At 48.3% G+C, this 27,122-nt stretch overlaps 2 protein-coding genes across 2 annotated transcripts in view; one reads left to right on the top strand and one right to left on the bottom strand.

The window, feature by feature from the left end:
* Nucleotides 1-44: 44 nt before the first annotated feature.
* On the top strand, nt 45-10,105 carry LOC120850659 (FHF complex subunit HOOK interacting protein 2A-like). Its single transcript, XM_040223256.3, has 3 exons — nt 45-675; nt 4,096-4,827; nt 9,141-10,105. Exons 1-3 carry the CDS (start codon nt 220-222, stop codon nt 9,972-9,974), a joined length of 2,022 nt encoding a protein of 673 aa, XP_040079190.1. The 5' UTR covers nt 45-219; the 3' UTR covers nt 9,975-10,105.
* A 919-nt stretch (nt 10,106-11,024) lies between these two features.
* Nucleotides 11,025-27,122, bottom strand: part of LOC120850663 (DNA-directed RNA polymerase III subunit RPC3) — a 30,949-nt gene continuing 14,851 nt past the window's right edge. Inside the window, exons 6-11 of the mRNA XM_040223262.2 lie at nt 25,805-25,982; nt 23,005-23,183; nt 19,291-19,411; nt 17,107-17,175; nt 12,436-12,603; nt 11,025-12,109 (exon numbers count right to left, since the gene is read on the bottom strand). Coding sequence (XP_040079196.1) covers nt 11,969-12,109; nt 12,436-12,603; nt 17,107-17,175; nt 19,291-19,411; nt 23,005-23,183; nt 25,805-25,982 — 856 coding nt within the window. The 3' untranslated portion in view covers nt 11,025-11,968. The remainder of the gene's footprint in view (nt 12,110-12,435; nt 12,604-17,106; nt 17,176-19,290; nt 19,412-23,004; nt 23,184-25,804; nt 25,983-27,122) is intronic.

The following is a 27,122-nucleotide window of genomic DNA, read 5'->3' on the forward strand; positions in this document are numbered from 1 at the left end:
TAAAATTGTGTTGCGGAAACGCGATCCCGCAGCCCGGGCGGCCACATCCGGTAAACATGGTGGTTTCGAACTGTCCAGCGTCGACGATTTCGGCACCTGCCGCGTCTCTCGTCTACGTGCGCGCTCGTACGGGTGCCGCGCGGACGGCGTAGAAGGGGCGACCCCGGGCTCGAGCCATGCGTCTGAGAGGACCCTCCGCTCGCTGAGCGCCGCCGAGCGATGCTGTCTCGGCTGGCGACGGCGTTGTCCAACGCCGTGGACGCCCTGGCGCCTCCGCTGCCGCTCAGCGAGGAGTTTGTGTGGCACTGGCAGTGCGTGATGCGTTTCTACACGGACCGTCACTCGTCCAGCCAGAAGCCCATCGAGCTAACGGGCCTGCCCGGCCGACTGGAGGAGATGTCCAAGCTGCTCGAGCAGGAGGAGGCCGAGCTGGGATCGGACTCCCTGGGACCGTGCCTTGAGCAGTTGCTGCAGCGTCGGATGCTCGACCAGATGAGTGCGCTGGCCCGGGCCGACGCTCCGCCGGGCATCAAGCGCTGCGTGCTGCAGTTCGTGAGCCGTCTGCTCGCGAGCAGCGGCCAGGCGCTGCTGCCGCAGATGGCTGTCTCGACGGCCGTGCACAAGCTGGTCGGCCTGTGCGGAGAAGTGCTGGCGGCTCCTACCGAGCGAGACGAGGTGCGTGCCGTCCGCTATTTTAGCGCCACGTGAGGTCGAGTGACTCTTGATTGACCGTGCTTCTAATCGAGACGAGCTGCCAACGTGCTGGACGTTCAGCTGTCGATTAGGTGTTAGCTGCGTCTGCTTCAGTGAGCGCAGGACATATTCGATTTGGCCACACCTCGCCTCCTTTGCAGGTGCATGCTCGAGGGACACTACCTCGTTGTATAGCCTGCACGGAACACATGACACAAATACTTTCGGCGTCGTCGCACACGCGGATCAAACGAACCAATAGTTTGCTGCAGGTTAAGAAAAGCGAGACAAGCTCCTCCAATCCCGTGTATTTTGTTTTTAGCAGAGCATACGTTGGAGAGGGGGAAACTACCAATCATGATGAGTAGAGAGCTTTGTGGGGGGTGCTTCCCTACCTGCAGCAGACTATGCGGAGTGCAAGTCATCTGCTTCTTGCGCAGGAGGTGTGGTGACGTCAGAACAATGCCGAGCTCCGATTGGCTTTGATTGAAAGGGTAGCGGGTAGACCTCAATGCTACATGCCTTGAGGTCTACCCACTATTTTTCTCAATCAGCCAATACATGCCTTGCACCTGACGTCGTCCCGTCAGCTCTCGGGCAACCACAAGAGAAGAGGGGAAGAAGGAACTCTCCTCTCACCGGAACTCTCCTTCGTGTGTTCCAGTCTTGCCTAGAAGTCGCTATTCTCCCTCTAGAAGAGTATAGAAGATTAACCCGTCACTCAAAATTTGTACAAAAGCAGCTTTCCCCACTCTCTCTTCAGTTGTGGTGCAAAATGGATGATGTGATATCGGTCACAATCATCTACGCGCGCTTTCGGTTTGATTAGTGCCGTTCATTCGCGAGGTCTTATCAAAGCTCCTTGAAAGGCTTTCCACTTGCGCTCTCTTATCCTATCCCGCGCCCTCTCTCTCCTTTAGGCAACCTCCCCTCAGGGGTTTGATGACGCCTCCGAGATAGCAAGGCACTAGAATTTGTATGTTACCTTCTGGGGGACCGCGTGTGACAATGGATGGAACGCAAGTGCTGTGTCACCGTCCGACTGTGATTTGTGCTTGGTCGACGAGGACATGACTCCCAGCCGAACGCCGACTCAGCACTCGTGTCCAATGTATATCCCACACTGGCCTCGCCTAGGGGATATAGGAAATCCAGTACTACAGTTTTTCTATCTAAGGCGTGTTGGCTCAATCCCTTCCTTCGTAACCCTCTCAGCCTGAGAGAGGGGGGAATTGAGCGGATTTTCTTCCTCGGAAAATTGAGCACGGACTTCCTGTGAGAGATCTCTGGCTGTGCTTCAAATTGTTTCCTTTCCGTCCGTGTTCAACAATAGAAGAGCAAACAAGCCCCTTTCTCGATACACAACCCGCTCTCCAACTGTGGGTTGGCCTTTGGTTGCTTCTTGGAAAGCGTCCACATAAATCTTGGCACTACGGATGTTTGGTGGCTAGGTTTTCCGTGCGCGGAGAGCTGCATTCAGTGACAGTCTGCCACATAAGCACCCTGCCACCTTGCCAGGCGGGCAGAGCAGACAAACCAATCTGCCGGCACAAATCTTCAGAGGTAGGCGAGCACACTTGGCGATTATATATTAAAAAGGGTTTATGGCTGCTCATACTTAGAAACATACATTTAAACAGAATGAATAAAAGAAAAAAAAAGATTGTCTATCACCATTCTTTTTAACCCTGACTGTGGTTATGCTGAAGGAAACTGCAATTGAAAGAGGGGCATGAAGTTATCTTGCAATGTAATGGAGCAAGGTTGGGTGTGAGTTCTCCACTGTATTGCCAAGGTATGCGGCTGCAGTATGTGTTGTCACTTGGCACAAAGCTTAAATCGATGGAACCCCCCAGCCCGTATCAGGGCCCTCCTCGACGTTTAATACAGGATCGGTGCTGTCGCAATACAAACAACTATTTTATAGATCATAGGGTGCTAAAGAAGGGGGATAAGATGCCATCTTGAATTGTGTCCGACGATGCAAACTATTGGGCAATTTGCACATTTTTTGCAGTTCTGCAGGTTCTCAGATCTTACGTCTGATGCCCTGCAGGCAGGCTTTCTCAGGAGAGTGTACACATGAGCTTGTACCTGAAAAGCAGATAGTGCAAAAATAGTGAGTACAAAAGTGGAGCGTCCTTTCATACTTTTCTTCTTGCATTCTTCCTAAGCTTGAATTCACATGAATTTGTCAAAACTTTTTCCACTTTTGCCTATGCAAACTACTCGCCTGCAAGCCGTAAACGGCATAGTTCATAGCAATCTGTTTCACAGAGAAAAAAACTGTTTGTAAGAAGTTGATGCTGAGACTGTATTACCTACGCGAGTCCCGGTGATCAGTCAACTGTGAAATGTGATTCCTGCAAAATTTTACGTACAGCAATATATTCCGTCAAATATGCAACGTTATCAGCCTGTGACTGTACCATTATTTAAAACAATATTTTTGGATTTGACAAAACAACGAGATTTTGTGCAGCTTTTCTCTTTCTCATTGAGTGCAGTGACGAACGACCGAGAAGATCTAGAGAACAGGCAGGCCTTGGTGAAAAGTATACAAATTTTGCGATACTTCAGAAAGTGTACTTTAAACTCACTATTAATAGCATATAAAAATGTACTTCGAGCGTGTACAACTTAGGGGTGAGACACACACACAACGGAACAGTGGGTATGTCAGAAAGTCCTAAGTTGCTCGTGCACGAATTGCGAGCTGGGAAACTCAAACCACATAATATAAAGTGTGGTCGGATTTTTTCATCAACATGTAACGTAAGCATGCCGCTTCCGTCAGATACTGCCGCTTGAGAAGCGGCACCAAGTTGGTTGTGGCACTAAAACGAAAGTGCACTGAAAAATGTGCTTCGAGTGTGTACAACTTAGGGGTGTACAACTTAGGGGCGAAATATACTTCCAACATACGTTTTAGACAGTGTGCTTTTTTGTTTCATAAAAGTGTAGAATTCATATACTTTTAGCGCATTGCTCGTTTCCAAGGGACTCGGAAAAGCCCTATGTTACGAAAAACAACAGAATGGTCCGACAAGGACACCGAGAACCATACCTCAGCAAAACTCGCTCACAAGTGCACCCCCTTGTCTCACACACTCTCAGATGTGATGTGAGGGTGAGCCAGTTCTTGAGTCTCGAGTTTGAGGTTGGGTGAGGGGCGTTAGCTCGGTGAGTTAGCATATTTGTTGAGTTTGTGAGAGGGATTAAAGGCGGAGCTATTTCTGAGGTTGTTAAATTGAGGGAACTTTTTCTTTCTTTTATTTCAAACTAACAATAAGCATGCGAAGCAAGAAAAAAAAAAAAAAAAAGCCGACCCCTGTCAAAAATTGGAGGCTGCCGAAAGCCCCCAAAGTGCCGTCGAACGCTCCCGGCCCCAATCTACCGCAGGTGCACTTCCTCAACGTGGTGTGCCAGAAGATCCGCACGGACCCCGGCCTGCTCAACTGCTTCCTCTCGTCCCCCGGAGACCCCCAGGGGGGGGCCGAGGGCCCCTCCTCCCTGCTGAAGGCCCTGCTGACGCTCATGGAGAGCGCCGACTCGGACGTGTCCACCCTGGCCGCGGAGTGCCTCATCCTGTGCATGGCCAACGTGGCCGACGACGTGGCGCGCTACGTCGTCGGCCGCTCGGACGTGTGCACGTGCGTCGTGCGCCACCTAGTGCGCCTTTACACGGCCGTCCCGCGTAGCCTCCACGCCGCGGACATCGACGAAGCCGTGGCCTTCTGGAGCTCGGACGCCACGGGGGATGCGGAGGCGCAGCCGGTCTTGGCATCGGGGAAGCGTCGTCTGCTCTGCTTCTTCAAGTGGCTCGGGTTCGTCGACACGCTGGTGGAGCTGTCCCATGCCATCATCGGGGCCCGTCTGGGGCAGACCTTTGCGGAGGACTTCCTCTGCGGGGTGCTCCGGAGGGACTTTGCAGACGTGCAGACGGAGGAGGCCTTCCTCTTCGAAATCACTCTAGTCACGACGTGCCTGCGCAACGTCACCTCGGCGCCCCTGGTTGCAGCCTTCGGCGCCTTCCTGCTGGGTGACGCGGAGAGGCCGTCCCTCAAAGACGCGCTCATTGAGCGCGGTCGCGACCCGGAGGCTTCGCCGCAGCTGTTGCTGGCAACCCTGCAGGTATCTGTCAAGGGCCAATCTTTTTGACCAGGTCAAATTTTAGAAACATTCCCGAGCAAACTCTGTGATGCGATTGAATCGAGTCATATTGTAGCACCTTTTGGAGCAGCCAAGTCAATTATGGAGCAGCAAAAAGTACAGAAGCACACACTTTATTTTTATTTGTACCACTGTGAATGATTTTTATGTTGGCCAATCCAACTAACAAATGTTCATGCTTTGCCTTTACACTCTTGTGCAATGGCAGGTTTGACTTCCTTAAATGCAGAACTAGCTGTTTAGTAGCACATGGATTCACTACGCATGGCAACAAAATGCTGATCGATGAAGGACATTCTGGGCTGCTGTGGATGGTCACTTTAGGTACAAAATGAAATGTAAACCAAATAGTATATTCCACTAAAATAACGTTAAAATAATCTTGAGCACACAAATCAATGTCTCTTCTAATTGTTGTAATAAAACAGAATTTCTTAATTCAGATATTCCTTTGTTATTAAATTGTAAAAATTAACAATATTTTGTATGTAGAACCTCATAATAACAGAGATTGGCATGTGAGCGATAAGTATGAGTATGCCTTCCTAAAACAATCCAGCCAAATTTGTTCAGGTTATTATTCCCAAGCTTCCTTCTACAGCTTCACCTAATTTAGTCTTAATTTATTCCATTGAGGGTACTTCAAACAAATAAAACATGTATAAAGGTAATAACCACAGAACGGAGTTTAAATAAAAATAAACCTATAGAGCAGTTCATACAAAAAATTTTAAATTACAAATTTGAAAAATATATTGTAGAATACCGCAGTCTGTCATAAATAATAGCTACAGTATAATTCAAGAATTTTTTACTACAACTAAGACAAAGTTTTTTTTTTTTTAATATACCCGACGCTTGCGGATATGATGTCCTGCTCTCGGGGGAGTGCTTTCCCTTTAGCTCTCGGATGCCCTGTGGCGAAGCAAAATAAGCAAAATTGCGATGCTTGCATTGCGGTTACCGCTTCACTACAGTACACAAGAGCGTGGTGAGAAGCGAACTCAACAAAGCTAACTTGCATGCCTGAGCAGATTAGGAACTTAAGAGATATTGCGAAAATTCCGAGTGCTCCGAGTGTTTGATGCTGATAAAGAGGGCAAATAGGAAAGTATATATGTTCTTTGGGGCTAGAATCGATAGTTCTGAAAATTCGCACAAGCCTACCATAACAACCCTGGGCTGTAGCAGTGCCTCAACCATCATATTTTCAGTAATTATTAAAGTGAAATCGAGCTTTGGCACAATGCTGGGGCAAATTCCTCACATTTGGGCTAAATGGGAGGACGTGGCAGGGTAAGCCGTTTGGCGCTAATGGCGCAGCAATCGCATCGCTGCAAACTCGATGCACTACCGCACCCGTGGCTCGGTTTGTTGCCAACGGTGCAGTCGGCACGCATCTGTTATATATCTACTTCAATCACGCTCGCAGAGGGTAATGTGCCGAACAAGCTTGATATGGTATATTAACTTCTAAATGGCAAATAGTCATAGAATGTCTTATTATTTTTCTGTTCATATTACATTGATATTGATATAGTGAGACAGAAACGTGTGAATTGCAGTAATGCTACAGGTCATTGGTTGGTTGTAGAATGCCCGTCCACATGGAAGTAGACAGTTAGATCAGCAAGTTATGTGAATGTTTTGCAGTGGGATCGCTTGACAGAAAGGGTTAAGCTGACACAATCCAGTTTAGTCCAAGAGCCCCTAGGGCGGATGCATTCCCATTTTCTAGACCTTGCTGACCCAAAAACTGAAGGGGGAAAGACTGTCGACTTTCTAGGTGAGCTGGTGCACTTCCTCTATGGCAAGTAAGCTGGAAGCTAGGAGCCTTATGTCACTTTTGAGCTCATTACCCTCAAAGCTAGTATGCAAAAGAAATTCTCAGCAGTGATGGAAGTGTTGCACCATTTGCAGCATCAACGAAAGTCTGTTACGTCTTGTGCCAAAGCGAAATTTTTGCTAAGGATTGTGCCACACCCGTGCAGAGGTGGACGTTCCTGCAAAAATTAGAAATATTTTATTGTTTGTCAATTTTAAAGTTTGGAGAAGTATAAGAAAATGAAAGCAGTACAAATATGCATTTCACGGCGTCTTTTATCCACGGTATAGTTTGTTTTATCGTAGGTCAGAGCACAGTTAAAGATTCAAACACATGAATAGTCAGAAACACGCGAGCTAAAAGTGCAAGTCTAGGTGCATTTTCAGCGCTTGATTAGTTTAGCTAATGAAAGAACACATACAGGTAGATGACGAATGCCATGATGTCACACTTTCGACGCTGCTTGATCGACCTTGTTGACTCATACCGTCGCCTGCGCTTTGACTTGAGACGATGAAACAAAGTGTAGAGAATGCTCTTCAACTGCACTGGCCCTGTCATTGTACGAATGTCCAGACAATGTCGACGATGTCAGGAGCAGTGATGGAAGCGGCATTTGAACTTTTGTAGCAGGTTCTGTAGCAGGCAAAAAAGTATTGGTTTAGAGCAGCCGCTGCTACTTTTGGAGCAAATGCCAACACCTCTTAACACATCACTTGAAAATGAAAAAGTGATTGCATCTCTAAATCAGTTCATCTATGTAATTGATTGAGGTTCCTCTTTGATACTGGAGCGTATTAATGCGAAAGCATTAGCTATCCCATGGAGCGCAGCCGGCGGCATCTGTAATTCCAAAAAAAGACGAAAGAAATGCCCATTCTCCCATTGGCTTAGCAAAATGGCCCCTAGATGGCCATTGGCGGCCACTTCACGAGAGTGCGCGCTCAGCCGCAACCTCGGCAGTAGTGAAACATGGCCGTTCACGCCAGTACGCCGCAGACGAACTAAGGGTGCGGAAGAACGACATTCATGCCTTCGCATTCACAATTCGTATGAAGTGCTTAGGTGTCCTCGCAATTTTTCTTTTTAATTGATACCTTTTGTAACATGATAGAGTGCAAAAGAAACCTATAGCCTTTTCCTTAGAAATAAGGCTCTGGTCAGAGTAGGTCCTATTTACAATGGGTATTAAAAATGGTTGAAAAATGAATTATAGCGCAACATTTCAGTTGGGGATAAAGCCACTTTCCCTTCCCCATTTTACATTCAGTAGTTATTTAGCCTAGAAATATAATTTCTGTAAAATTCCAGCAAGAATCAGCATATCCGCTGACATGTCTTTCAATAGAAACACTTCCCCCAAGTTCTACGAATCTACCAAACTCGACTCTAATATCATAAACTGCAAAAACAATTACCCACAAATATTATGAAAGCCTACACTTGTGTTTTAAAAGTGACACTGCTCTTTAGTTGTATTGGAAGCAGGGTTAGGTTCAAATTCGCTGCTGTTTCGATCGACAGCCGCACCGTTACTACCATATTTATTCAAATGTAGTATAGTGGTTTTTTTTTTCCTCTCTCTTTCTTAGCCTAGTTTTTTTTTTAAATTAGAGGTCAATTTACAATTAAGACAAAGAAGGTTGACCTGTAATAATCCTGAGTATAGTACCTTTTGCGCTAGCCCAGGCGCTCCCCCTGGTCAGCTGCTGCTCCTAGCGCTCCGGTGCAGAATGGTCAAGCTCGACGCACGCATGCTCATGAGGTGGTGAAGGTTGACGGGAGCGGCACAAGTGCCACAGTACTCTGTGGTCACGGCACGAAGACTCGTGGCAGACACAATAATCCCGTGATCCCATCGGGAGTACAAGACCCTGGTTTTCTTTTATCACAGTAGCTGCCATCCTAATATTTTGCCAAGTTAATTTTAGTTTTTGACATTGTCTGGAAACTTAGACGATGTTGACGATCAATTGGCCAGTGCATAAGCCGACCAGAGCAGATGACGAGCAATCTCTACACTTTGTCTTCCCGTTAAATCGATGCTACAGCCGACGCTACGAGCGAGTGGGGCCAATCGGACAGCATTAAAATGCGATCTCATGGCATTCGTCATCACCCTGTACGTGTTCTTTCATTGGCTAAACCAATCAAGTGCGGCGAATGTCTCGTGAGTTGCGCATTTAGTATGCGTGTTCGTGGGTTTTTTCCCCCTCCAGGAGTTTGAAGAGCTGCTCCAGCTTTATGAATGCGCTCGACTGTCCAGGAACGTCCTGGACGGTCGAGTGCTGGGATACCTCGTGGGACACAGCTACCAGGCGTCCCAGTACAATAATTGTTGCATTGTATGTTTATACAGCCACAAGTTAGTCGGCCCCAATGGGCTGGCTAGCTTCCTGTACAAGGAGTTTCCTGGGTTTGACCGCACAGTTCGTTGTCATTCACCCAGGTGTTCGAAGAGCTGCTCCAGCGACCGTCCAGGGACATCCTGGACAGCCTTGTGCTGGGACACCTGGTGGGGCGCGGCTACCACGGCGCTGCCGGCGAGGTGCCAGAGTCGAGCGACGACGACGGTGGCGGCGGCGACCCGAACGACTTCGACGTGTCCCCGGGCTCGTCCCCCGTGAGCCGCACCTTCGCACCAGCCCGCATCCACCGCATCCTCAACTGCTTCCTCCTGCTCCTCCCCGACGAGATCAAGTCCTGCGAGGACACTGGCTACGACGCCTACATCGCGGACGCCCACCGCCAGTACCAGGAGGCACTGGCAGTCAGCGAAGCCTGGGACTGGCCCAGCGAGCCACTGTGCGAAGAGCACACGAGCGCCGAAGACGACCAGAGTTCGGACTCGCAGCCCGAGGCCGACCACAGGGGCTTCCAGGAAGGGCCCTTCCTGGCATTCGTTCTGGACACCATCGAGAAGATGCACCGACAGCCGTACGACGTCAACCTCCTGGTCACCTCACTGGTGTCGCGACTGGCGCTTTTCGCGCACCCCAACCTCCATGAGTACCTGCTGAACCCGCTGCTTCCGCTGGCGCCTGGGGCACGCTCGCTGTTCACTTCGCTGCTCAAGGTCGTGGAGGAGATCCAGGTGGCCGTGAGAGGCACCGACAGTCTGCGGCGGAAGCTGGTGCTCACGCGGAGCGCGCTGCTGGGCGATGGCGGCGACGACGCGGCACTCGGCGAAGAGTCATCGGTCCTGGAGGCCCTTATTGTCATCGAGGAGTTCTGCAAGGAACTGGCCGCCGTGGCCTTCGTCAAGTACCACGCCGCGTCCTGAGGGAAGACGTCGTGCCTTTCTGGTCCCCCTCCCCGGAGGGAAACATTTGGTGTGTCCGTCTTTGAGAGACAATTATTTTATTACGGACTAAATAAAGAATCAGTCTCGTGCCGGTCGGAGTGCCTCGTGTAGCAGGTGCCAGCTTTGCACCGTGTGTGGAGGTCCAATTGTGGCCGCGGTTTCAACAACACGGCCTCGACTCGGAAAAGCGACTTCTTTGAGGTCTCCAGCAGGGAACTTCTCTGCGATGAATTGGGTGAGTTTTCCCGATGGAGGGAACCAGTGAGGTTCAAAGAGGGGAAGGGCCGGTGTTATGTGACAAGAGGAGTTTGCAGAAGCACCTTGGCTGCCATCTCTTGGATTGAAATATGCATGTTTTAACAGGAAGAAATGTTAAGAATGCAGGCAAGGTGGTGCAAGTATTAGGGTGATCCAGTGACTATGTTCCATGAAAAAGGACAAGTATTCTGTTGGTGTTTTTCTTCCCTGCACCATGGCCTTAGTTCTCACGTGTTATGGTCACTGGCAGGAAGAGAACGGCAGGGACGAGTCTCGGTTGTCCCGCCTCCAGCGCAAGCTTCCTACCTTCGATGACACTTTGGCATCTCGTGAACTTTGAGTGCGCATGAAAAGCCAAAGCACGGCAAAAGACGCGAATGCACGTTGGAGGCCCGAGAGAGATGACCCGTCGTTCCCGTCCCATCAGTGACTAAACATTTACCGCTTGAACAGAAGAAAAAAAAAAAATTCAGGCCCAGAGACAGGTAGACATGACAGCCAACATCCTCTATTCAAAGGATCTCTGCTACACTTAAAACTGGCCATCGCTGCTGGCACAGAACATCAAGAATATTACGACATAATCGCTGCTTAGAAATCGTGAAATATTTTAATTCCAAAACTGCTTCATTTCTTTCAATGTTTCACTGGCAATCGGTGCCCTTAGCAACCCTGGCGCGCCACTGTGGCATCCGACGGAAAAGCGCATTAAGGATGCAGAAGAACCGTGCCACAATTGACGAAACAATGAGCGTGACTACGACATTTGAACAGGTAACCCATCTGCTTTTATTCTTGAAAATCGCGTTGTCTTTTATAGTAGGTGACAGGTTAAGACCCTAGCAGGAGCTCCGCCTTCAGCCGCACATGCGACAAAGTTTCGTCGAAGGTGCCCAAGCTCATGCGGCCAACGTCCGGCTGAGCTCGTGCCCGAGGTGGAGTATGTACTGTGTTTCTAACCTGTCGCCGACTGTAACTAGTTTGCTGTATGGAAGTTTAAGACAGCAGGAGGTCAGTCTGCCCAAGAGGCACCTGGTGTCTGTACTGCCGCTAGCCTGGGGCCATTGACGCGCATCCTGCAGCAGTGATGCACGACCGCACGCCGGTACGTTGCTCAACCAGATCGAAACGGGCAGGGGCGGGAATTGAACTTGGCACGAGCTTTCATTCTACGTGCTGCGGTGCGCCAATGCACTTGGCCACTTGGCAATTCGGGTGAATTGCGTACGAAGACGGGTTATCCCAGTTTTCGCACCGATAATGGTAGTTGCTGCTTGGACAACTTAGAAAACAAGCGAATAAAGAAAGCTCTCTCTTCGCATTTAAAATAACACAACAGTCATAATATGGTCTGTGTATTCGGTGTCAACTATTTCGTGCCACGTTGTCAATGATAGCATAGCTTTCACTGTGCCGCAGCCCCGTACTGCGAGAGAGCACGTGTCTTCATCTCGCCTCTCGTTTGCACGTAGGGTATTCACAAGTGCAGGAAACGCCCAACGAAGCCAGGCATTCGGGCAAGTATACCTTTGACAGCACTGGAGCACCGTGGAAGCCATGCTAGCCTTAACAACGTAGCGCAAAATATTTGATGCCGACTATGATTGGCCGATGCGGGCGTGAGTGGATGAGGAACCTAGTGGAGCATTTTTTCTGAGCTTTTCCCGGCAAACGACGACACGGAGTCGGAAGCCGACACCAGGCCATCCCTGACTTCATTTTAGGAGCGAGCTGACGTAGAGCTGCAGCAGGAGCATGGTTTCGTCGAGCTGCACTTCGCTTAGCTCCATCTTGGAGCTCACGTGCTTGACGTAGGCCAGCTGCTTCCGCTCGGGGGGTGTGATCATCTCCTTCACCTGCACAGGGAGGGGCCATGGTCAGTGCACTGCCAGGGCCCGTCAGTGGACTTCTGAGCAAACCAGAGCGTTGAAGTTCCCTTCTAAATGAAAACAAGAAAAGAATTGTCGTATTGCGAGCAAATCAAAACGCGGAAGAAAAACCAAATACAGCTTTTCTCATTTGCTAAAAAAAGATGAAGCTGCTTTAGTTCTAGTGTAGCAGGGTTTGCATGAATGAGAAGTTTGCAATCCAACAATTAGATTCACAGTCATTCCTACGCTCTCATGATCCAACTCGGTGCCCATTAAAGGACTGAGGAAGAAGCGGAAAAGCGCCACCCCACCTCGTGGACTTGCTCGGGGGAGGCCTTGTTGTGCTCCATGGAGGCAAGGATGAGGTCCACACGCTGCTTCTTGTCCAGCAGGCGCCGGTGCTCCTGGCAGATATGTTCCCTGCGCAGCACCAAGTTGCACACCGCCTGGCAGCACCACTCCAGCATCTGGCGGCTCAGCTGCAGGAACGTGCGAGGGATCTCGTCGGTGGCGCGCAACACGACTCACATGACCACAGTACGCTAAATCTAGCATAATTCAGTGACTCGGCACGTTTTGGACGTTGGTAGCCGTTGCAATAGATCGACAGCCATGGCGAGGCTCCCCGACAGGTTGTGCCTCCCTTCCATTGGCCGGTGTAAGCTGTCGCATGACCCAGGCTACAACCAAAGGCGTTTTCGTCGGAAGGTGCGGCACGAGTTTTGGCACATAAATGATTGCATTGAGATTTACCGTTTGTCAAAATGTCTAAGGTACTGCTGCAATACTTTGTTTTGTTTGTTAACGAAGTCTGTAGGTTTCTGTACTAATTAAAGGGACACTGACAGGGTATTTATGCTCACCAAGGGTTCTTTCTATTTGTACATGACATGTGAAATACCAACTACCCAGAACAGAATTTGCGGCTCGAAATTCGTTTTCTTTCTGCCCGAAAACCACCGATTGAGAACTGGCCGGTTTGAGTCGCACTCACTCTCTTCTCTGTGGTCACGTGCCTCTTATGGTTTAGACACACACACCAAATATAATCAAAGTCGTGGGTCATCGAAGGCACACACTCAATATTAAAAATGTAACAAAATATTGTACCCATTTTTTGTGGCTTCGAAAAAGCTGCAAATACATTGATAGAAAAAAAAAAGTTGCACAGAGAACTCGAAGCATCTTGTGCATTCTCTGCGTAATTCTCAACATGGCGTCATATCGTGGGGGTTGCAGGCTGGAGACGAAGCAGACTAAGCGATGGCGGCGGACGACGGGTGTGGGACCTCTACTTCAGAACTGTCGTTTCGGGTACCGGTGAATCTGTCTAGCTTCGAAAAAGAAGTCTTTTACCGATCGAAACGATTATGATTTATTTCGTGGTGACACGCCCGACCACCAAGCTGATTCGCACGAATACGTCGCAGAGTCATTGCCCCTTCTCCTAGCCGAAGACATCGCTCGTCTTACGGACACGAATTGGTAAGAGGTTGAAAATCGTGCAAACGTCAAGCACGATTTGCTTGACTTGCGCTTTTTGTGCGACGCGGAAGTTTTTCGTACGCTTCGCACAACCAAAAAAAGACGAGGAAAAAAGAAAAAAAAAACATGGTCGGACATAGCCACATGACTTCCGGCAAATCTCTCCTACTCTACAACTCCTCTTCCTCTCTAGTCCGGTTTCGAACAGTTGCACTTTTTTGCTTTGTTAATAACAGATGTGATGTAGCAAAATATTGATTCGGTAGCCTTCTGACACCATACTAAATCGCCTGGCAAAAAAAAAATGAAAGCCGTTTGCAATTCCCTGTAACGCCGGATTAGACCGCAGCTCTTGAGGAGGAGGATGGAAGGGCACTGAGGGATAGGCGACTCTTTGAGGTCAGGTGACCTCAAGGGGGGTCGTATAACGTCAGGGGGGTCACGTGACGTCGGGGGGGGGGGAGAGGAGGGTCGCGTGACTTCAAGGGGGGGGGGGTTCACGTGACTTCAGGGGGCTACGTGGCCCCAGGAGGTCACATGGCCCCAGGGAATCACGTGACCTCAAGGCACGTGACCTCAGGGACGTGACCTCGGGGGGGGGGGGTCATGTGACTTCACGGTTACGCCGACGGCGACGGCGCTCAAGCCGGAAACGGGCGCCTAAGAGCTGCGCTCTAAAAACTTTTAGTCTTCCCATTCTGGTGAATGGGAAGGCTAGTGCATCATAGTACAGCAGGAGATGACCTCAAGCACGACTTCTTGGACGACCTCAAGGACTACGCCTAGAGGACGAGATATAGGACGACCTCAAGGACGACTTCTAGGTTGACCTCTAGGACAATCTCAAGGATGACTTCCAGGACGACCTCAAGGACAACTCCTTGGACAACCCCAAGGACGACCTCAAGGACAACGTCTAGGACTAGCTCGAGGACGACCTCGAGGACAACATCTAGGACGACGCCTAGAGAAATTCAGCCTTTCCACTCTGGTGAAAACCAGAGTGGAGAGGCTGGAAAGGTTGCCGCCATCTATGAGCGAGGCCAGCAAGCCGGTTGTCTGGTTGCCACCGTCGCTCATAGATGGCGGTAGCTGTCCAGAGTTTTGTGTCGATATTTCTTTGCAGGGGACACGATCCTCGGGAAACTAGCCCTTAACAGCTCCACTGTAAAATACTTTGGGGGGTGTTAGTGTCTCTTTAAATGTAAGAATGGTAAAGAGGACAGGGGCCTTTTAATCGTCATTAGAAGTAGACAGGCGTTCCTCGAGGTTGAGAAGTTTTAGGATTCCTGGTGTAGGATTTAATCTACAACGAAAAAAAACACTCTTCGACAACTGCCTTATGCACAGGTGTATAACCAACGTTGAAGACCTACAGGTGCGTTCGAGTCGTGACAACTTAAGCACATATGCACATAAACACACAGGCACACTGCATGGCACTCATAGCACAACATTGGTTGCTTTGCCCATTTTGTTCGAATGGGACATTCATGGGCACCAATTTTATTGCTAAAAGGTATGTTTGGGCTAGTTGGTTGATGAGCATCTTAGCTTAAACCAGCGCAACGAGACAACCAATTTTTATAGCCTAAATTTGTTTCCAGTACCAGAACAGTGAAACTGCCAATACTTTTGACAACATCCTTTCAGTTGTACGGGAGAGGTGGTAAAAATCAGACTGCTTTTGTTTGTGCAGTGTCATGACCGTCTCAGCTTTGCTTCCGTTGAAGCAGTAGTCACCTCTATTTCATCCACTTTTCTAAACAGCTCTGCAATACCTGCCAACCCAGCAACATAAAAATTCGGGAGACCGCCGTGCGGGGAAGAAGGGGGGGGGGGGGGGGGGGGGGGTTTGAAAATTTTTTTTTTTTTAGTTTGACAAGAAACTCTGTGAAGAGGCACCCTGCGCGAATCACACTGTTTTGGAGGAAACTGCCGGTGGTGCCCTGCCCTTCTACGGCACGAGCATGGTTCTGATGCTTTCGTGAAGCAATGTGTATCTTGATGTCAAGCTTGCCGCCGTGCAAAACGCTCACACATCACAGGGGCACACGGTACAGAATTCATACTTGTCAGCTTTCCGCGAAGCGACAAAGCACGGAAACTCAGTCACGTATGATCTTAGAAATACTTGCAAGTACTTCTTCGTGGCTTTTGAAAGTGTCATCGATCGTTCCAACAGATCAGTGGTTCCAATTAAACTCGAGGAAACACTAAGAGTAGTTTGGCGTTCTGCACCTCACTCGACGACCTGACAAAGCCAACTGAAGCTTAGCGCACCCATGGTCATAGAAGCCGTGTTCCAAAATGCGCTCTAACTTCAGGAGTAGAGGTTTCGTACCTCGGCGTTTGATAATCTACCCTCGTTTTACGCTACTGCTCTGAGTTGTGACGTGGTAACCTGCCGGAGTAACCTAAACCTACTCTCGAGTAACTCGCAATGACACACGCATGATAATTATAGCAATAAGGCATCATAAAAAAAAAAAAATGACGGCGGATATCTTTTGGAAGATTTGAGGTCGCGTCCGTACAATCGGGAGATGTAATCAAAATTCGGGAGGCTCCCGAAAAATTCGGGAGAGTTGGCAGGTATGGCTCTGTAAGCATCTTCATTTCTGTAGGATGATTATTTAGCAATTTGCACAAACTGTCGATTTCAGGAACATTTCTTGGGTACAAAATTTTGTGATTTAGGGCAATATGCCATGTTTTTATTACCATGGGTCGATATATTTGCGTGATCAATTTTATGCGCTATTTTCCAACTCGCGAAATTCTTATTACAGTAATAAGAGTGTGCCATTGCAGAACTGTATAGAATGCCAAGTGTGGTGCTTTGTTGTGGCATGTTGCCAAACATATGAGAGTTAGGTAGTAGTTATAGCCATTCATAATGGAGGTGTATTTTTTTTGTGGTGAAGGGTCACCTGTATGTGCAAACAAGATGGTATGCTGTATAACAAAGAATGTGCACGCAGCGCACAAAAAAGACGAAGGCAAACAAAAAGCGGAGAGGCATTAAGCACTTGTTTTGTCTACTTGTTTATGCTCGTTTTCATTTTGTTTTTTGCAGCCCATGTACTTTTGTCTTGAGCGTGAATCAACTTGCCTGCATCGCTACCTGACACATCATACTTCCGTCTCGGTGCGAATGGGAATACTAGAATGCTGCAAATACTATGTTACTTTAGAAGAAAACTCCCGCTTAGTTGCAGGAGGTGAGACGACTCGCATAACTTCTAGAGATTTCTTATCACGTTTTTTTGTGCTGGCTCTTTCATTTTGATTTGACCTTTTTTTTTTTTGTTGACAAAAACGCAACTCTGCGGCAAGAAAAAATAGAACAATTGATGCATTGACATTGCACTCCAAAGCGTAGTAAGAAAGAAAATTATTATTTTCTTTTGGTGCCCGAGGCCCTTTGAAACCTGTTTCCAGCAAGCACCTGCTCCAGTCAGCGTGACCTGGCAGTGCCCTGCGCAAGCCATTACCTGCGGAAGGTCGACGTGGAACAGGTAGATCATCCGTGAAGGGGCATAGTCGGGGGTCCGCGGAAGCTCCTGCGGGCAAAGAAAAGAGTGTTGCTCTATCGACGTTCACCACAAAAGGAGTCGGCTCCAGACATTTCTGCAGCATGTGGTCCTACTTAGAGGGACACCAAACTTCCAAGTTTAGAATCCCCTTAAGCAGCGCCTCTAAAAATAGAAACTTAAAAAAGTTAAAATTTTTAAAGTAATTACCCAAGCAGCATGGATTTTGGCAAAGCATTGGATGGCGATGGTCTTTTGGCCAATGGCCAAGGAGTGGCCACTCATCGGCCAATGCTAGCCGATGGCTATCGCCAATGCCGGGCCGATGGTTGACAACCAGAGAAAGGCCAGTCAAATGTCCAATGGTTGGCCACTGGCCAAAGGACCATTGACAGCCATTGGCCAACGATTGACCAAATCTGTGCTGCTTGGGTAGATACAGTATAGACCACTTACAACGTAACCGCTTATAGTGCGGGACCGGATATAACGCGGCTTTTTTAAATCACCGGTTCACCTCCCATAGAACTCCATGTATTTACATACCGCTTAAAATGCAGGCGCGCGAAGGGAAGTACCGGTTATAGTGCGGTTTTTCGAACAGCCCGGCGGCCGTGCCGACTGACCGACGCAGCGAGCACGCTTCCCCGTGCAGCGCTAGATAACGGCGCGTGCGCGAGCCGCAAGCGGCACCCGCGGGGCAAGGAGGATGTTCGAAGAAGCGGGAAGAAGCGAAGAGAGAGGCTTCAGTTGCCATAGCGACGGAGGGACGCACGCACGTTTCGTTCACGTGCGTGCGTCCCTCCGCGACGGTTGGAAACAACCGCAACGACAGACCAATCGCAGGCCGAGGAGAAGTGTTCGCACGCGTTGCATGCCACACTATTGGCTCTCTCCTTTCCCCCCCCCCCCCCCCCCCCCCCAACCTCTATTACAACGCTTCTCCTCCTCCGGTCGCGGGCCGGCTGGGCCGGCTGCTTCTATCCGCAAACATGGCGTCGGCTGTGATCGTCGACGCGGTAGACGGCGTGGTGGAGCTCATCGTTCCGCGTCAAAGCGCTATCCTTGACTGTGAATTTTCGTTGTGTGTCGCCATGATCACCCAGCACGTACTAGAAGGGAAGATCCTCCTCCTTGTGCGGCGATGTTGTGGCGGCACTCTCAAGACGGCAGAAACGCCCGTGTCGTCGTGTTTGTTTACTTCGACTACAGTGGTGCTTCCTAAGCATTTGTGTTTTCGGACATCGCCCGGATTTCTTATTTGGAGCATTTCATGCCTGTGCTCAAGTTGAAGGTATTACTGGCGCGTACCGTATAAAGGATGCGAGTTTTCACGCGTTTTCATCGCCGGAGAAAAGTGATTAGGGTTAGCAATCCTGAACGCTCGCAACGTCCGTCCGCAACCCGCGACGCCGTTAAAAGGCTCCGCCAGGCAAAAGTCGCTCATTTCTTTCAAAATGTGTGACACACTTGAGAGAAAAGTGTACTAGTCCTCAAACTAAGCTGTATTTTTCATCTAAGATAAAATAAATTCTTTTACAAAGGTAAGTTGTCTGATGGCATGTATTTTGGCCTGAAAAATTGATGTTTTGGTTATAGTGCGGTACCGCTTATAGTGCGGATTTTCGTGACTCCCGCGACATACGTTATATGCGGTCTACACTGTAACTAATTATGTAACACATCTCGCCTCTTTTATAGCGGTCACCATGGCTATCAACTTGGCCCAGGACTAACAGGACCCTAATGCAAGCTCCCTCGTTTTAAGAATTCCGGACAGACTAAATTCGCCAGAGCGTGCAAAGAAGTGACAGCAAAAGCCGTTACCGCGTGTGGTGACAGCCACCTTTGTGCACATCAACTCTCGATCCGCTTAATCACACACAACACAGCCTTCTGGTCACTGAAGTACGTAGAAAAAGTACACACTGGTAAGTGTGGGAACCTGGGTTCCTAACACTTGCCACGGCACTCACGTCTGTTTGCCAATGTGACCACGTGGCGGCCCCAGTAAGAGAACAATGTCGCACCCCCAACGGGACGGCCCACCCTCTTTTCCCCAAGTGGACATCCTCTGACCTTTGAACGGTAAGAGTGCACAACTTCGCTTCTATTGGCAGAGCACGAGCGGTGGGGGGACCTCACCTGTGCTGCAAGGAACTTCTCCTGGAACATCTTGTAGGTCATCTCCTTGGCATCTCGGGCAGGGATCATGGCCAACTCCTCGATCTGCTTTTGCTCCAGGTACCGCTTCGACAGCAGCAGCCTGCAGGCAGCCAAGGGGGTTCCTTAGACGCTCTGTTTCTCCCACTTTGCTGTTTGGACACCACACCCTTTCTGACACGTTTCTACACTTAACTGTTGCGGCGCTGAGCTACAAGGCGTGCAATCAAAAGGCATACGACTCGCTACTTCATGAGGACATACAGCATAAAAAAACAAGGAAGGAAGGACGAGGGAGACAGGATGAGCGCTAACTGACAACACCCTTTGAGGGTGTTCTTTCCACTCTTTCTTTTAAGCGCTAGCATCTGGAACTTCTTTCTTCTCCTTTTCTATAGAATGTATTAAAACGCCAGTTGTCAACCAGCACTTATCCTGTCCCCCTCGTCCTTCCTTCCTTGTTGTTTTGCACTATATATCCTCATGATGAACAACCAACTAGCCCGCCATCTCGCCACTCATAGTTTTATTTCATTGCGTCTAGATCCACCAAACAGACTACGCTTGGAGTATTAGTATTCCATTCCCCGGTTTTACTTGCAGGCGTCGCCATTCAGATGCTCAGCACAGATAAAACGTAATTGGCAATCACTAAAAAAAAAGCCTGTCTTAAAAAAAAAAAAAGAAACAAATAAAATTTTTTAAAAACAAATTTACAGGTAGGATTTTGTGTTTTCCGAGTTTATTTCTCGCAAAATTCAGAAGGTAGTTTTCGGAGTTTAATTTTCTGTGAAAATTCTGGGTTTATCAAAGTCTATTTTTGTTTGATTTCCAATTCTTTGAAAATCAGGGTTTATTTTACTGTGTTCCGATATTTAAAAAAAATCAAAAACAAAATAAATAAAGTTTGGGTATCATGCCCGTTGTCCTGAAGGAACCTTGACGTGCTGAAAGGCGAACTCCTTTTGTCAGTAGTTCGATTTTTCAAAGGAAACTGAAGTGGGATCTCCTCAGAACCAGTGACCATGAGCTCTTATGAAGTTTATTTGTAAAGCAAAGTCTTTTTCTTTCTATCTTGTCGTTGTGATCTTGAAACTCCGAGCTTTTCGGATCAATCGGAATTGACGAAAAATTTACCAGCGAGTGTTTTTAGGTTGTAAGCCACAAACAATTTGTAGTAAAGTGGAGAGTTCAGCTAGTTGGTAAGACAATATCATATTAAAAACAGCACACAGGCAGTGAGGAAGATATTCTTCCTCACTGCCTGTATGCAGCTTTTAATATGATAACACAAACAACATATATTGCGAGTACAGCACTCAGGAAGAGCACATTTATATAGTTACATAAAAATCAAACTTCCATATCCTAACTGTTTGCAGGCTTTGTGTTTAAAATTTTTTCCTGTTTTCTTGAAAAATTTTTTTTATCGCAACACAAGGTTTTGTTTATGGTATCTTATGATTAAAATTTTGAATCTGAACATTTTGTTTAAGGGTCTAATACCTCATAAATCGGAAAGTGCAATGAGACTAATATTTTTGGAAAATATCACCTACATATAATATTTTCTAATTTGCAAAGACATTGAGGACTCACTGCAAATCATCAACAAAAATATTTCAATTTGATAACCTTTTCTAGAACGATGCCAAAAATTATAAGAATGGTTTTTAATGCACTTTCCACTGTTTGTAGAACACGTTGAAATACTTTCTGCCATATTTTTTATGAAGGTATTGTAACAAATTTGGGCAGAAACATTTGTGAGAAAGGAAAGATTTTCTTGAAAACTATTATACTAGATAGGAAAACAATGAGCTTATGCTTGTGCTCAGCACAACATATAGTAAACGTGAAAATTTAAATATAAATTAGATCAAAAATGACAAAAAATGTTCAAGACCAAGGTCTCCGCTTAAGACTTGAAAATGTGACTTTCTCAGCATTAGATATGACGCCGCGATCAGGTGATATCATTTTGCTCTGTCGCATGCGGTTTTAACATTTCTGGCGGGTGGAAAACCGTTCTCTGAGATTTCAGGTAAAAGTTCCATATAACTGGCAACAATGATTATTATCAGAAAGACAGCTGAAGTGTCACTACTCTGGAGTGTAGCCTCTTCAGTGGCTGTAGTCACATCCTCTCATAGAATATCCTCAGATGTCGTACACTGATAAAACTACACGGGTACCATTGTCATGCTGTTGCATACTGTCATGAGACTTATGTACCGCAATAACCATCTGCAGGTATTACAGTTCACGTTGTACCAAAAGGGAATTGTTGAATACCTTCACTGCTGGCTCTGTCCGGCATCTTTTGTGCCGTTCAAAAAAAGGATTCGAAGCAGACACATCTAGGTCATACCCTGCCTCAAAGATACACTAAATAGGTTTTTCACCTTGGGACACCAACTTCATCTACGTGCACCAAAGCTCCTTTAGCCCACACGCCCCATTCCTAAACTGAGTGCACTCGGCAATCCTCGGCTCTCTTGGCCGTCTTGAAAACGGATCCAGCTTGAATTGTCTCTGGAGTAATCCAGTGAGACAGTTATTCTTTTACTGTTTCTTTATGCGAAAGCATTAACTGTCTCATAGAGCGAGCCGATGTCATCAGCTTTGAATCCGTGCCAAATGGCACCTTAAATCCTTTCCCCAAGTGAAGTCAGCTTCCAGCTATAAAACAATGTGAAAAGCTAGCCATTGGCACCTAAATTCCCCGATCACAAAGGAGCAGATGTAAGTCGATGGATTTTCGGATTCAATCCTATTGGCTGTAGCGCGTTGACGAGGCTCCCATTGGCCGCTGCGCGTCAGTTTCAACGACGGCCACCCCATGGCGCTGCGCATCCGTCAGCGCGCTGCTAACACGAAATATCCAAGGCCAAAGCAGTGAAGGCCAGAGCCCTCTCCTCGCCGGCGGAGTGGCACGCAAATACGCTGCAGACGAAATAAGGGAGCGGAAGAATAACGTACATGCTTTCGCATTAACAACTCATAAGAAGTGCTTAGATGTACATATCTTGAGCCTTTTATAAGGCACAGCAGGCCAGAAAGGCATTGCCTGCTTCTAGGTTACCAGCTCGTAGAAAAACAGCTAATCTCGGGTCGGAGCTCACTGCCGCCACTACGGTGCGTAGAACGCGTCTTGGATTGGTGCGTTTAGCGTCCTATCCCAACCGATGCATCCAGAATGGTCCCGAATCGGCAAAAAATTAAGTCGCGGGATTTGGCGTGCCATGCTGTCAGATGTGGTGATCCTGGCAGTCGCTCGTAGAAGTTCCCGCAAAAAGTAAGAGCGAATGCTGTAAGTATCACCGTCGTTGCAACATCCCAGTTCGTGGCTGCTTAGGCTTCCGCAAACTGTAAAGCCGAAGAGGAACCTACGGCGGAACGAGCGTCGGTCTCATCTACCTGCGCCGCTGCACTGCCACCGGGATAGTAAAAAACGGCAGCACGACACTTCTATGACGTCACGAGGAAAAAGGAAGGAGCCGCTCACGAGGATGCGGCAAATAGACCGGTCGAAGATGCCTTCCGGGCACCATTCTGTCGCCGACAAGCGTCTTTTGGAGTCACTGCAGTCTCTATAGTATAACTGTATTGTATCGTAAAGTGACCAGTGGTGGCGAGAAGCGGCACTACGAGACTTGAAGCGTGTCTCAGATTGGTGCATCGACCCGTGCCCACCGGAAGATGCGGCAGCTCTTGGCCCCGAAGCGGTCTTGGACGGTGGAGGCAAAGAAGGCCTCGGCGAGGACCCTAAGACCCCGGTGCAGGTCCACGCAGAACATGCCGCCTCGCTCGTCCGACCGCTGCACCAGGCGCAGGGGGTCCTCCACTAGCAGGCTCAGGAACGAGTCCAGCTCCTGGGAAAACGTAAGTACGAGGGGGGTCGTGAAGCAGCTGCTTTCTTTCCGAAGTCACTCCCCGACCAACGCCGACTTTTCGTCCGGCGCCAAAAATAGGTGCCAAAAAACACCAAATCCGCAAAAAAAAAAAAAAAAAAAAAAATTCCACAAAGATTGGTTTTGAAGTTTTAAGAAAAATAAATCTCCGGAAACATGAAACCCTTTGTGTTGCCACGTGCGTGGCAGGGTCGGCAGTGCAGCACGTGGCTCCCACGTGGAGGTCCGGGGTTCAAACCTGGCTACCCTCGTTTTCGTTTCACCTTCCCTTACCCCTCCAGAAAGTGCTACCAGCTAAAGCTCGTCACTTATCGAGTCTCCCCGTCTAGAACGTTGAAAGACGATGGAACGAGCACATATAAAGGCGGCAATAGTGCGCTGCACCATTGAGTCTTACGCTAACGCTTAATCCTAAAGTCACGCCGACGTCGACACTCGCTACACCTATGACAGCATTTTTTGGGCAAGAAGATTCTCATCTCTAATGAGCAACGAAGTGCTCACTGGGCGTTCCCACTGGGCGTACAGCGTTCACAATGTCCCGCAAAAGGAAGCTGTGGACTGAAGAGGTCATAGCTGAACACAAGCATAGACGTGCTGAGCAGGTACAACCGTCCTCAATGTGCCCTCCGAAAAAGAGACAAGTGAAGCGGGCTCGTTCTACCACGACGGAAAGTTATGCGAAGAAACGAGGAGCCAACTAAAGATCTTACTACTTATGGTCGGTGATGGCTGAAGGGTGCAGGACGAGCTCGTCCCACAAAGCCTTCGACTCTTTCCACTTCGGCAGAACAAACTCTTAACAGGAGGCGAGGAGAAGCTTACCTCCTTTCCAGCATTCCCTCTGGTAAAGGGAAAGAGAGGAGGGCTTTGTGGGATGAGCCTGTCCTGCACATTTAAGTTTTTACCAGTGACGACTACAGTTAGCCACTACCATAGGGTTCGGCACAATTTAAAGGGGCAGCGCGGCAATTTCTGGACATTGGCCAAATAACTGCGGGGGTTGTTCCCTGTCACGTCTGGAGCAAAGAACTGATAACAAATTTTGCCTACGCGCATTAGTTCTTTAAAAATGAAAAAATGGAAGTTTTTGGCGGTTTTTATCTACTCTCAATTTGAACACTGTCTTCTGAGTGACGTGTACCAGGGTGCACCGGGGACATGGAGAATCCGGTTGGCTTCTCTTCCAGAGCTTCCAGCGCGCCGCCTCTGCTTGCGATTCATGTGGCGACCTTGAAGATTGGTCTGAGCGATGTGGAGAGTGGGAGAAAGGCAGTTACCTACTACTATAGGGTTGCTTTGCGTAAGGAAGTTCGACTGACGTAGTAGCGACGGGGTGAAATCGATAGAGGAATGATTTTGCTCACCTCAGATAGACGGGCACCGCTAAAGCTGAATATACCTACTAGTACAATTGTGTCGACGTTATGAGGCTTTCGACGCATTTCGCTCGTGTTGAAATGACAATATTGATAAAACATAGCCTCAGATTGACCACATGATGGCAATGATGGCACATCTTGTCCACTTATTACAGTGCATCCAGGTTGGCATCACGCCTTAGTTCCCACAGCTGCCAACACACAATTGCAAGTCACAAAATACTCCCATTCTTTGCTTTGCTATTACGCAATGGAATTGCAACATTTAGAAAAAATGAGGCATTTTCTCCATTAGTAAGATAAACACGTAAAAATTAAAAGCTGCAAATTCTTTCGAAATTAATATTGTTGCATTGCCCCTTTTATCAGAGGAATACCCTACTTACTCGAGTAATAGCCACACTATTTAGGAATAAGGCCCTTGCGTCTACTTTCCCGCACAGCAGATATACAGCCAATCATCGCGTTACGCGTAAAAACGCTTGAGGTACACCTAAGTATTTCTTATGAGTTTTGAATGCGAAAGCATGCAAGCCGCTCGTCCGCTCCCTTTGTCGTCTGCCCGTTTGCTCCCTTTGTCGTCTGCAGCGTACTAGCGCGCGCACGCTTCGGGATCTCGGAGGCCATGGCACAGCGGCCAATGGGAGCCCGGTCGACGCGCGCCAGCCAATGGAACCAAAGGCAGATCGCTCCTATGGGATCGCAGAAACTAAGAGCCGTTTTCGCACTTCAAACTGATGACGTCAGCTCGCACCATGAGACAGTTAATGCTTTCGCATTAATAACATAGCAAATAACTAGATCGGGAGCACGAGTCTCCATACAAATGCAATCTTCGTAGATGGCATCTTTGCGCGACGACGCTATCTCTGTCCTGTAAACCGCTGGAATCATGCTGTCAATCGCAGTGATTGGCGATCCACGTGCTCCACGGAAAAGCGAACCTTCAGGTTTCCTTCATAAACAGTGCGGCTATTACTCGAGTAAATACGGTATTGCCTTTATAGGAAATAAGCAACACTACTGCATTTCGACCCTAATCTGCGGCGAAGCACCGCAGAAACACAGCCCCGTTTTTCGCTTTGTCTGGAGTTTGGCATACTGAACCTTTAGCTCTTTTATTATGGTTATCCATCGTTCGGACTTTTGTCATTCGCGACAACATAATGAACCACGCAGATCTCAAAAGCATGGAGTCACCTTTTGGGAGAGAGAGATTTCCTTGTGCAGCTGCTGGTGGACCTCCTGCTTGCTCACGGGGCAGCTCTGGGCAGACTTGGGGTGGGTCCTCGTCTCGGCCAGGCGCAACAGGGTGCGGACAACCTCGCCGGCCTTAAGGCCTAGCCTGCGGGAGGCTGCCTGCACCAGGAGCTGGTCCCTGGGGGAGAGGGGTCGGTCAACCGATTGGCTCTCGCTGCAAAAGCAACTACACAGAGCACAAAGAATGAAACTTTTGTTTATTTATTGATGGGTTGATTATGACTAGCATAGAGTGACAACAATTGTTGGTTGACTGATTGATTGGGCCCTCCTTGCTTCAAAAGCATTTATGGAGTGCCAAGAAGTAAACAATTACTGACTGATTAAGTGATCGATTGGGTCTTCTTGGTGCAAAAGCAGGTGTACAGTGCAAAGAACGAGACTATTATTGATCAGGTGGTCCTCTTGGTGCAAAAGCAACTATAGGGTGCCAAGAACAAGACTATAACTGAGTGATTGATTAGGTCATCTTGGTAAAAAATAATAACAGAGCACCTAGAATGAGACTATGACCTATTGATTGATTGATTAGGTCGTCTTGGCACAAAAGCAATAATAGAGCGCCAAGAACGAGACTATTATTGCTCGACTGGGTCTTCTCGGAGCGAAAGCAACTATACTCTGTTTCACTTTAAGTGTGAGCGTGGCAGAAGCTACAAGAGCGAGCTCTAGGCTTTCAACGTCCCTGCCAAGCACACACGCTCGTGCAGTGCAAGCACTGTTCAGGGCCACACGCTCGTGCCTGTAGCATCGGCTGCATCTGGACTTAAGCTGAAACAAGTATGGTATAAAGCGCCAAGAACGAGACAACTGTTGAGATACAGTTAGGAAAAATAAGTGAGGTCTTTAGGCACCTTCACCACAGTGCTCCCTCATGCAAGAATGAATCCTAAGTGCAGGAACACCTCCGAGGGAGGGCCACTCGTTTGCAGTGCTCTGCATTTCTTCCTTTGCTTTCCTGGGGGGAAACCACCTACCAGCACTGAAGAAGCCATGAGACGAGATTCTCACGCCATGTGCTACTGGCCACGTCTCAATGGCAGTTAGTGCAACGGTCCTTGCCGTGACACTGCTCAGCGATGCACAAAGTGTGCACCTGGTGCCTCGCGAAACATCCAAGTGCCTAGGATTGAATCGGGGACCCTGAGATTGCGGGCAAGTGCAATAACCGCCGTACGACGAGCAGTTCTGCACTCGTGAACAGTCGCCTACATTCTCGAGATTGCCATTGCGCTTACAGTCTCTGCCGATGCAACCG

This window comes from Ixodes scapularis, unplaced genomic scaffold (genome assembly GCF_016920785.2).
Source record: "Ixodes scapularis isolate PalLabHiFi unplaced genomic scaffold, ASM1692078v2 PGA_scaffold7__128_contigs__length_106722199, whole genome shotgun sequence".
Classification (NCBI taxonomy): Eukaryota; Metazoa; Arthropoda; class Arachnida; order Ixodida; family Ixodidae; genus Ixodes; species Ixodes scapularis.

Bases quoted from the DNA above. Each gene is read 5' to 3' on its own strand.
- LOC120850659 (XM_040223256.3), top strand. From the start codon at position 220: ATGCTGTCTCGGCTGGCGACGGCGTTGTCCAACGCCGTGGACGCCCTG. The intron at 676-4,095 runs GTGCGTGCCGTC...AATCTACCGCAG, and splicing joins CTCCTACCGAGCGAGACGAG to GTGCACTTCCTCAACGTGGT. The intron at 4,828-9,140 runs GTATCTGTCAAG...TCATTCACCCAG, and splicing joins TGTTGCTGGCAACCCTGCAG to GTGTTCGAAGAGCTGCTCCA.